At 35.9% G+C, this 11773-nt stretch overlaps 1 protein-coding gene across 1 annotated transcript; it reads right to left on the minus strand.

The window, feature by feature from the left end:
- Positions 1-7367: 7367 nt before the first annotated feature.
- HDA14 (histone deacetylase 14) lies at positions 7368-11557 on the minus strand. The gene is made up of 9 exons (XM_079024352.1): positions 11405-11557; positions 10613-10839; positions 10341-10415; positions 9981-10082; positions 9797-9868; positions 9344-9400; positions 9018-9269; positions 7965-8146; positions 7368-7880 (listed from the first exon to the last, which is right to left on the minus strand). The coding sequence occupies exons 1-9, from the start codon at positions 11442-11444 to the stop codon at positions 7580-7582; spliced, it is 1308 nt and encodes a 435-aa protein (XP_078880478.1). The 5' UTR covers positions 11445-11557; the 3' UTR covers positions 7368-7579.
- Positions 11558-11773: the final 216 nt, after the last annotated feature.

Raw genomic sequence — 11773 nt, forward strand, 5'->3', positions numbered from 1 at the left:
TTTGGGCTAATGATCCATACTGATTAGTAATGGACTAAGTTCATGTAAGAGTCCATGAAGAGTTAGTCTAAAGGGCTTATCATATGGATTATTGGATTAAGGCCCAAGAAAGTGGATTAGGGTTTAACTCTTGGAATTCTACACTATATATGTATTTCCCTAAGCCCTAAAATGATGGCTATGTGTGTTCTTAGAGAACCATAATCGATTTTGTGTCTCCAAACCTCTCTCTCATTATCATCCACTTGTTCATGGTTTGTTGTGAACCATTTGAGGCATCACACTTGAGGTGCTAAGTAAAGTATTTCTAGCATTTAGAAGAATGGGAGACAAAGTATGGAGGTTGAAAAGCAACTCCTATATTTTAATATTTTCGGTCATATTCTCACCCCGATCATCAGAACTACCTGAAAACATTGAAATCAACAACTATAAGTCAAACCTTAGTGAGTTCCCCTAAAATACCCTATATATAAATACATATACAATGCATGCACATCGGGCCCACAATATAACATTGGATTACCCCGGGCCCACAGTTATTGGACCAGATTGCCCCCGAGCCCACAGTCCTCGGATTGGATTACCCCGGGTTTGTTTGGCCTACAGCATAAAGTCGTACCACCTCAACCCAACCATACTATATCGACATATGCAAACAAATAATCAATAACCATCCAGTACAGGTAATCATACAGATATACCAATCTAACATATCATTACAGTATAAAAACATCCTACACACAAAGACACATATTACAATACAAAGTATAGTGAGAAAACTCACATCGCAACCTAGTAGAAATAGCACTGATCACATATCCAAAAACCAGCTCTACAGGTTACCTATACAGCAACCAGGGAACCACATCTTAAACTAGAGCCCAAAACCCTAATTTGACGTAAAGTCGAATGTGGTCAAAAAGTCAACGGTCAATGGTCAGAGTCAATAGTCAAAGCCACTCAGCCAGTCTCCACGACATGGAAAAGCTTATGCCATGTTTTGGGGATGTAGGACAAAACAGTCAAGAATCTGCCAATCGTCACGACGTGGAGACCAAACCTCCATGCCGTGGGAACTGCCCAAAACAGCTTAATTCATTAAGCTCTTAATCTTTTACCTCACCCATCCATACTTTACAGTAGGCTTTTATATTCCTAAAAGGTCATAAAAATCATTCCTTTATAGACATGCATGTCCAATGCATGTCTTGAACTCAAGCTAGGTCAAAATGGTGGAAAACGGGGTCAAGATCCCATGCAAGAGTTCAAAACTCTATCAAAATTTAGATCCATCACTTCTAACAATAAAGGGACTCTATGGATCCATAAATCTGGCAACTTTATGGAACCCCAACACTCCAACTAGCCTAAACATGAATAAAAACACATGAAACCCTATATCTAAGCACATAGAATCATAAAGCATAGAGCTAGAATACTCAGAAAGGTCTAGAGTGTGTGAGAGAAGATGATGGTGAGGCTTGCAAGCTGAGATGATGCACCAAAACTCTTCTTTCTTTTTCTTGGCTAGAGTTGGTAAATTTGCTCAAATTAATTTAATAATATTTTCTAATTTATTGGGATTTTTAGCATTAATATTACATTGGTTCATAGATAATTTCACTTTTTGGTGGTTAGTTACGAAAAAACATCTAGGTTTCTAAAAAATAAATGCGTGCAAAAATATTATTAACAATAATGTCTATTAACTTTCAAAGTTGTTTTACATTGTCCTAAGATTAACGAAAAACACGAGGTTAAGTGTTTAAACATCTGATATTGAAGAAACGACATTTGAAAACTGGTTTTTGAATATATGACAAGGAAATGTCGGTGGTTTAAATGATGGTTAGAGAATTATTGATATCTTGGATGATGTTCTCATTACTGATTCATTTGATCCTATTAGTTAACTAATTGAATTTTTCTATCATTCTATTATTCAAAATGTCAAGAATCTGATTTGTTTTTCAAGAAAGAGCAATCCTTGAACCAAAAAATGAAGATGTTTGATTGCTAATTGGTTCATTAACGACAGGTGGTTGTCTTGAGACAACTAGTGTTCATTAACTAGATTTATCTATCTTCTCATTACTGATTCATTTGATACAGTTGGTTCATTATCGAAGGTGAGTTTGTTTTTTAGACAATCAGTGTTCATTCATGTGCAGTTGTATGTTGCATTGTCAAGAGTGAAAAGCAGTGACAGATTTAGTATAGGGCACACGGTGGCCCGTGCAACCCCTGACTTTTCCAGACACAGTTTCAACTTTTCCAAAAGTTTTCAAAAAAAAAATGTTGCGATCGTGCAACCCCTGACATTCTCGTGACACCCTTACTATGAGATTCTGCATCCACCCCTGGTACGGTAAACTTACCAATAAGACATCTAATCTTGTATCCAAAGAAATCTTTGGAAATTTGTAATTCAACCCGTTTATTTAAAATATCTCATTAGTTTTTTTTATTATACATTAAATTACTTACTTATTCATCACTTCAGGTGTGTTTATCTCTAATTTTTACTTTTAAAAAATATTTAATATTTACACCTTGATATTTAACTTTTGTTTTAATCATCCCATATATATATATATATATATATACACACACACACACACACACATACATGCTTCTTAGCATCCTCATTTTCTCAAACATAGCTTCATTTTTCTTAACTGTCTAATGTGATGACATGGCTGCCATGTCAGCTTCTTTGTCCGGTCAGCAACATGTAGGGCTTCCCAGTCAGTGCCACGTAATCCAGTGACCAGCTATAGAAGGTAAAAATGGATGAGGTGAAAAAATGAACAAGTTTTCCAAAATATTAAGCATTAACGCACCTAAAATTATTGCAGGGACAAAACCGACAAAAAATCAAAATTAAGGTTTAACATCCGGATATCCAGGTATTATAATTTATCTTTTATTTTTGAGTTTAAAGGGTGGACTCGACGAGTTGACGCTTAGACTCGTCGAGTAGGATCACGATTGATGACTGGATTAATGAAGGGACGTGGCGACTCGGAAGGGGGGGGACTCGACGAGTCCGCGCTGTAAGCTGAAACCCTAATTCCCCAGGCCTGAGCCCTATTTAAAGGACCTTATAGCCCTCTTGTGCAGCTACCTGTCCAGAGAGAGTGCCCCTTAAGAGCTTGAGCGAGTTGAGAGTGAGATAAGGCCATATTGATCGATTTTGGTGTGTTTTAGCAAAGGAGAAGTTGTTCCAAGCAAGAGGAGGTCAAGGGAGTTGTGGATCCAGGGTTTTCAAGTTCAGATCTACACTATTGAGGTATCAAATCAAACTTCCTTTCTGTTTAGGGTTAAGATCTATGATCTAGGGTTTTCTATACCCTTTTTAGAGCTTGTAATGTTGAGTTTATGGTCCCTTGTTGTGTTGGACTTCGGATCTGGACCCATAGGGGTCCAGAGAGCTTTCCCCATTCTGCTTTATGTTGGTTTATGGAGGAAAAAGAGACTAGATTGCCATTTTAGAAGCCATTTCACCAAGGAAAGCCTTGTACACGTTGCATGTGGATCAAGATTTGACCTTTATGTGGTTATTGGTTGTGGGGAAGTCAGATCTATAGTGTAGGGAAGCGGATCTGACCTCAGAAGGTCATTTCAGTGTTGTCATGGGAGTAACTCGCCGAGTCCATAAGTGCACTCGACGAGTCGAGTCGGGGTTGGCCCGCAATTCGTTGCGGAGAAACCCGACGAGTGGAGGAGGGACTCGACCAGCCTTCCCGTTGTATACGTCATGTGTAACGCCCCAAAAATACAAGCCAAAAAGGTCATTTTAAAACAAGTACATGGCAAAACATTAAAAATAAAAGGCTCGACGATGATATCATTTCACAAAAGATACTGCGTGTCTAGAAACATTTTTATAAAACATTAAAGTGTCAGAGTACAAATTCCCAGGAGGATCTCATGATGCGGAAAGCAAAGCGTGTGTGTGATGTACCGCTACCGCGCCGGCTCCTTCCCCTTCGAAGAAGTGGTACCTGAAACCAAAACTGAAAACCGTAAGCACGAAGCTTAGTGAGTTCCCCCACTGTACCACATACCATATAATCACATAACATACATATATTGTCAGACATATCTGGGTGCCCGACATACCCCTTCGGTCCTCTCGACCGGAAATTGCCTAGCATACTTGGGTGCTGGCCTCCCATTCGGTCCTCTCGACCGGATACTGCCTAGCATATCTGGGTGCTGGCCTCCCCTTCGGTCCTCTCGACCGGACACTGCCTGGCATATCTGGGTGCTGGCCTCCCCTTCGGTCCTCTCGACCGGATACTGGGGAACTATATCTCCCCTCTACTACTACCACATAACATGTATCACAATATCCGAATCTATCTAGCTTGGCTGGGTATGACTACCCCTTCGGCCCTACCGACCGGATATCTTGGGGACTATCTCCCCCTACTGTCACTAGCACATAAACATAACACAGGTAGTAGTAATCCCTAGATGAATATCATAGAGACAATCATCTACATACAACTCCTACTGGTGGGCCGACATTGTGGCCGTAGACCCACCGCTACTGGAAGGTAACTCACCTCGACGTAGCTGCTGATCTGTGTGGGAATTAACTGCCTGTTGCTGCTGCTGCTGCTCCGGAAATCCTCCGGCTATAATTCCCACCAAACACTCATTCAATCACTACTAACTGTCCCTTGGGGTAAAATGACCATTTTACCCCTGACCAAGTCATAAGCCAAGGTCAAAGTCAACTTTCAGTTGACCCGACTCGCCGAGTTGGCTCTCCAACTCGCCGAGTCCCTATTCAATCGATTGACCTGAATCCCGTCTCTACTCGTCGAGTTAGGCGTTGACTCAACGAGTTCTCCTTCTAAACTGATGTCCAAGTCCTTCATCCTACTCGCCGAGTTGTATGAACAACTCGCCGAGTTCATCTTCATCCGAAGAACACTTTATGCTATGACTTGCCGAGTTGTATGAACAACTCGTCGAGTCTGTTCTTGATCTAAGAAGATTGCCTTGAACTCGCCGAGTCAGGGCATTGACTCGCTGAGTTCCTTCATGGGTGAGTTCGGCTTCCAACTCACCGAGTCCACTCAGGACTCACTACTCTACTCGACACAACGAAAAGGGGACAAACTCGGAGACTCGCGAACCGACTCGCCGAGTCAGATGAACGACTCGCCGAGTCGTTACCATGCAATTACTATATGGTCGATTTTGCTTGAATCCAGCTCATGCCATACATAGATCCGTGATCCTGGGCTTGATTAACACGTAAAGTTTCCAACTTTACGTGTAAATAGACAACCATGAGGGTTTTAAGGTCCAAAATGCACCAAAAGGGGTAGATCTAGGGCTTTCATGCAATATGGTTCCAAAAAGACAGTAGATCTGAGCTCTTGGAGCTCAACCATGCCTAGATCTTAAGGTCAATCAGCTTATTACAAACCCTCAAACATACACAAGCTTGGAAATGGTTCAAAGAGGAATTTAATGGAGCTATAAGGGATAATAACCATGAAAACAAGGGGGAAAACGAGTTATACCTTAGGAAACACACTGAGATAGCTCAAAGATGCCTGACCTCCTCTTCTTCTCCTTGATCTACTCTTCTTCCCACTCCAAAACTTCAAGAGGACACACCAAAAGCTTCAAACTCACAAGGAAACAAAGCTTGAACGAGATATAGGGCTCTGAGGGTGAATGGGGACGAGATTGGGGCGGAATGAGGGTTTAAATAGGGTGCAAACCCCTGAAACAAAATATAAAACTATATTTTGTTTTCGTATTTTACTATATTTTCTTTTTGATATACATGGATAGATGTAAAATTTATGGTTATGTGTTTTTTTTAATGTATTTTGATTGATCTACGACTTGTACTTTTAATGTTTAAACGTATAGATGTCTATGTTTGTAGGAAAATAGGAAAAAAAATGAAAATTATAGAAACCGGTTAAACCGGCGATCGAACTGGTTGAACCGGGAAACAGTCACCATATCGGTTCAATTAAAAAATATGTTTTTAAAACATTGATATTAACCTAATTTCAATTTTATGTTTTATATATTAAACAAAAAAATGTAAAATTCAGGGACTGTTTTTGCTGAACTTACAAAACATAACTAAAACTTTTAAGAAATTTAAAATGTGAAAACATGGTTCAATTGTCGCATTGTACGAATCGTATACCCACGCTTCTCTATTTCTTGACCATCGACGGCCATTTCTTATCATCTTAGAACAATTTTGACCGGATTTAATATAAACTGACACCTAGTTGAAACTGTTTTGTCTTCATTTGACATTTCTTTAATCCAGTAGTCTATAGATATTCTGCACACTTCTATGTCCTCATTATTTAAATAAGAATATCATAACCAAATAGAACGTTTACATGCGTTTTTTGGTTAACAAAAAAAAAAGGGTAAATAGTACAAAAAAAATCATTTTTTTATACGGAAATTCGATTTTGACACCGTGTTTTTTTGTGTCAATTTTGACACTGTGTTTTCCAATTTGTTATAATTCTGACCACTTGACCATTTGAAACCGTATAAATATATTTTTTTATTACATTTTAAACCGTATAAACATATTTTTTTCGTTTAAAAACCACATTTTTATTTAAATACAAGGTGTTTTTTTTCTTACATTCAAAGCATTAGTTATATCATGAGAATCAAAATAATCATAAGCTTCTAATAAGATGTAAAAATTTGATGGGTTGCAAATTTGGTATCCGAGTTTTGATCGACTACACGCCTCCAAACCTCCAAACACATTTTAAAGTTGCATATTTAATATAAAATACAGTTTTTATATAACTAATACATATTTATACATAAAAATATGGTTTGAGTGTAAAAAAAAATGTATTTATACAAAACTATGATTTTTAAATGAATAAAAAAACATATTTATACGGTTTAAATGTATTAAAAAAATATTTTTACGGTTTCAAATAAAAAATTGTCAACATTGAACAAAATTGGAAAAAATGATGTTTGATTTGAAATAAAAAAACATAGTGTTAAAGTTGAAATAACAAATTAAACTTAGTGTCAAAATCAAAAAAAAAATGAAAATTTAGTGTTTTTTGTGAGAAAAAAATTCAATTTTGACACGTCAGCATATCATATCAGCATGCCACATCATCATGTTACGTCAGCATATAACCTGGTTAACTGGTCAAGTGGTCTGAATTGTAACAAATTAATAAACATAGTGTCAAAATTGACAAAAAAAAAACACGGTGTCAAAATCGAATTTCTGTGTAAAAAGAATGTTTTTTTGTGTCATTTACCCCAAAAAAAACTCAATACACAATACAAACTTAAAACATTAAAAAACATATCATGAATACATAAATGATAAATCAAATTCAAAAAACAACTATGTAATCATTTTTTTACAGCTTTTCCGAAAAGTTGTAATTTAATCTTTCACATAATCAAAACAATATTTTGATTGGCCTATACAAATCTAAACATATAGATAAATGACAATGTGACAATTATATGTATCTAAACATAAGATATACAAGAGTAAGAGAAAATATGGCATGGAAATGTTCTAAAGAGAATGCAAGTGTTTGATCCTATCAATGGCTTGCTTTACTTTAAAAGATGGTTCATCATACAAGAAGCCAAACTCATCAAGTTGTGTCGCCATGCTTTTTTCTCCAATAAAAGCACGAAAAGATTCTGCAACAGAATTGGAAAGAGACTTAAGGTTGTATCCTCCTTCCAAGAAAAACACACATCGACCTCCACAAAGCTCTTTTGCAAGCTGTTTGATGCTCGATGCCAGCATGTAATACGTTCCTGTTGTGAATTGGAAATTCGCAAGTGGATCCAATACATGTCCATCATATCTGAAAAAAAAAAAACAAAAAAAATTGATTCATGAAACAATATATAAATATGATTTTGGTAGAAAGAAAGAAAGAAAATCTGACCCTGCTGAAACAAGAATTATATCGGGGTTAAATCTTTGGGCTGAAGGAACAATGACTTGATGGAAGACAGTTCGCATGGCTATATCACCAGAACCCCCTGCTAATGGCAAATTAAGTGTTGCTCCTTCGCCATCACCATGTCCTATATTATCAATTTTTCCTGTGCCAGGGTAGCTTCCATCCTAAAACATCAATTTCAATTCATAAAATCCTATTTTCAAAATATAAACAAAAAGATATTTAATATTTATGCAACAATGATTTTTATGTTTTTACCAATTTATGCAACAACGTTTTGTCTTTTCCGGGTAGCTTCCATCCTAAACCAGTATTTTACCGAAACATGGTTGCATGATTCGTATCGGTTTGCATAATTTGGTAAAAACAAAACAAAATATTATCCCATAGAGTAAATTACACGAATGGTCCCTATGGTTTGGGGTAATTTGCGCACTTGGTCCCTAACTTGTTTTTTTAACTCGGAAAGTCACTATTGTTTGTTTTTGTTACACGCTTGGTCCTTACTGTTTGTTTTTGTTACGCAGTTGGTCCCTGTCTTACCTAAAAAACTATTATTTAAATAGGCAAAAATGGTGGGATGGGTAATGTAAGGTGATCGGGGTGGGGTTGAGGATGTGTTTATTTAAATAAATTCAAAAGTCAAGGGTAAAATAGTCTTTTTAGGTAAGACAGGGACCTAGCGCGTAACAAAAACAAACAGTAGGGACCTTCCGAGTTAAAAAAATAAGTTAGGGACCAAACGTGCAAACAGCAAACTACCCTAAACCATAGGGACCATTCGTGTAATTTACTCTATCCCATAAATTGGTAAAGAACAAAACATTGTCACATAAATTGGTAAAAAAAGGTTAAACATTGTTGAATAAAATGGTAAAAAGGCGAAATAATGTCGTACAAATTGGTAAAAAAAGAACATAGGCATTTATGGAATGAAACATGGTTTGCATCTTTTGGTCTAAAAACCAGTTTTTTTTGCATAGATTGTGAAAGTTTGTTGCATGAATATTGAATAGTAGTGGATTCTTGGCTTACTTGATGAGTTGAAAGAAAGAATATATCAGGATCATCATAAAAAGCATCATTAGTCCCATTTCCATGATGCACATCAAAATCAATGATGAAAACACGTTTTAATCCATGAACACGTTGAGCATATCGAGCTGCAATTGCTACATTGCCAAACACACAAAATCCCATGGGCCCCTTTGGAACTGCATGATGTCCAGGTGGCCTTATCAAGGCAAAACCAACCGGAGGATTCTCACTCGTTTTTGATGCTTCCACCTACAATTTCATATCATTAAAAAAAATTACAATTTCAAAGAAATCAAATGGTTAAGTCATTATTAGTTCATTACCACTGAATCAACCAAAGATAGGCCTGCTCCAGCAGCAATTAATGACTCGTTGAATGTCTGCATTGTTTATATTTTATAAGAAAAGATATCAAATTTTACATTTCATGATCTATTCTATACACTACTATAATTACAATAATGACCTTTTATTTACAAAAATAAAATATGATACAGATGATCAAGGCAAACGAGGCTTTCTCCATCAAGTCCCAACTTTATACAAGTTCATCCTCATTTTTTTCATTCCATTTTCTAAAATGTTTTTTTAAACATAGTCAATGGAGAAAAAAACAAAATAAATAACTCTTCATTCTTAACAAATATCTAACATTCTAACTAATAAGTGCTATAAACAAAATTATATTCAACAATGTCCTGATGAATTCCTATGAAATAACAAATTAATAACATCATCTATGCACATACACAACATCTTAACTATAAAATTCTTACTGTGGAAGTGGCATATGTGGGCCCAGAGCCATCAATGTGTATAATCCCCTGTTCTGAAGCCTGCTCCATAGCCTATACAATAACATTTTACAAAGAACATAACACCATCATTTTTAGTTTTAAAATTGCAAATCCTCTCATTTCTTTCTTTTGTTCATGTCAAGAAAAAGAAAATCTGTATTACCTTCTCAAGGCCAAAAATATAAGATTTGGTATGTACACTTGCAATATCTTCTGCTGTAGCTGTTCTAAAATTTTGAAGTTGAACAATTTCAGATCCTCGAAACTGCAAGCATAAAGATTGCATGTTAGTATAAATCTTCATTTTATCATGGAATCTTGCATAGAGTTAGAATGTATAATAGCATAAAGATAGTTCAAAAAAAATCAAGACTTTTGCAGTTTTTTTTGTCCTACCCAAAGGTGCCATATTTTTTTATAAGTAATTGAAACTATTGGTTTAAATTTGTACATACATAAGATGTTAAAACTAAAAATATTGTCTTGAAATGATTGGATTTGAAAATATATATATTTTTTATACCTTTGGAGTAAGCTCCAACTTTTCAAGAGCATTCACAATTGCAGGAACTCTTGAGCTGCATTCTGGATGTGCTTCCTGTTACCAATATCATGTAAAACTTGACCAAGTCTCTCCATTACACATTTTCTATACAAAACAAAAACATCAAGTAAACTAAAAAAGATGATAACTTTTATATTTGAACTGAAAAATGAAATCTTTTATCATTTCTGAATGAAACAAGAATTCCATTGAATATATGAAAAGATGTAACAACCTTTGTTAATAATTACCTTGTTATGTCCCATTGCAGGAGCAACACTATAAATCACTTTTGCTGTATTCTCTTTCCTCTCGTGGGGTCCATTTAACTTCTCAGAAGAACATGAAATGGAAGATTTGAAACATTTTCTTTGTGATATCAGATGTTTTGAGAAGAATCGACTTCTCATAATTGATATCAAACTATGATGATGTTCATTCATGCCCACATGAGGTCCCAAAAGAAACTGCACTCCACCTAGAAAATAGAGGGTACACATTATCAGTTTTTTTGTAAAAGAGTTTTATACAATGCAATATTCATCTTTTTTCTTTCATTCGCTTGTTGAAGGTAGAAAACAAATATCCAATCTCCCAATAATTGAGAAGTTATATGGTCAAGTTTTAAGACATTAACATTAGGATCATGAACAATCAAGGAATCATTTTCTATATTAGTGAACACAATGATAAGTTCCACCCACAGAATTGACATCGACCTGTTCGATTAGCAACTCACGACATTTTTATCAAATTTGGTAAATTCGAAATGGAAAATCCCTTCTTGATATTTTGTTGCAAACAATCACTCACACAAACTCGTATGAAAAAACACATTTCAGCTTTATGAAAGGGTACAAATTGTGTAATTCGCGACCCAGATCAGGAAACAAAAGGATTGGAGATACCAATGAGTAGGCAAACTGTGAAATACTTAAAGAGCAAGACTAAAAAGTAAATCATCAAATTCGATGGAACAAAAGCCACAAAAGGTTCAGAAGAGCAGAAAGAATATACTAATCGGCTAAAGTCTGAGCATTTACCTCCGAAAATTGAACGATGAAGCATGGCCTGATGCTCCATTTAGCGCCACAAAGTTTTCCGAAGAGAAAAAAAAAAAAAGGAAAATAGAGAATGGGATAACAGGGAGAGCCAAGAAACGCAAAGAAGAAAACGACGATAAACGTGACGTAGGAGCGTAAGGAAGCAGACGTAGGCAAAGCGGTAGCAAATATGGGTTGCAAGTTGCAACTTGAAAAGCTGCCGTATTGCATCTCATCCGTTTGGTATATTTTAAGACCAGAATATTTGGTAAAATTATTATATTTATCAGATAAAACCCCGTTAAATAATCATCGTGGTATTCAGAAATTTGAAACGTAATTTGTAAGTTAAAAAAACCTTATAGATGA

Source organism: Lactuca serriola, chromosome 2 (genome assembly GCF_051521515.1).
Source record: "Lactuca serriola cultivar US96UC23 chromosome 2, Lser_US96UC23_V15, whole genome shotgun sequence".
NCBI lineage: Eukaryota > Viridiplantae > Streptophyta > Magnoliopsida > Asterales > Asteraceae > Lactuca > Lactuca serriola.

What these genes read in the sequence shown, in the direction of transcription:
- HDA14 (XM_079024352.1), bottom strand. Translation starts at nt 11,444, where the DNA reads ATGGAGCATCAGGCCATGCTTCATCGTTCAATTTTCGGAG. An exon ending in ATATTTTTGGCCTTGAGAAG is followed by an intron (nt 9,869 to 9,980) that starts GTAATACAGATT and finishes GTTATTGTATAG; the next exon opens with GCTATGGAGCAGGCTTCAGA. An exon ending in ATAATTCTTGTTTCAGCAGG is followed by an intron (nt 7,881 to 7,964) that starts GTCAGATTTTCT and finishes TTTTTTTTTCAG; the next exon opens with ATATGATGGACATGTATTGG.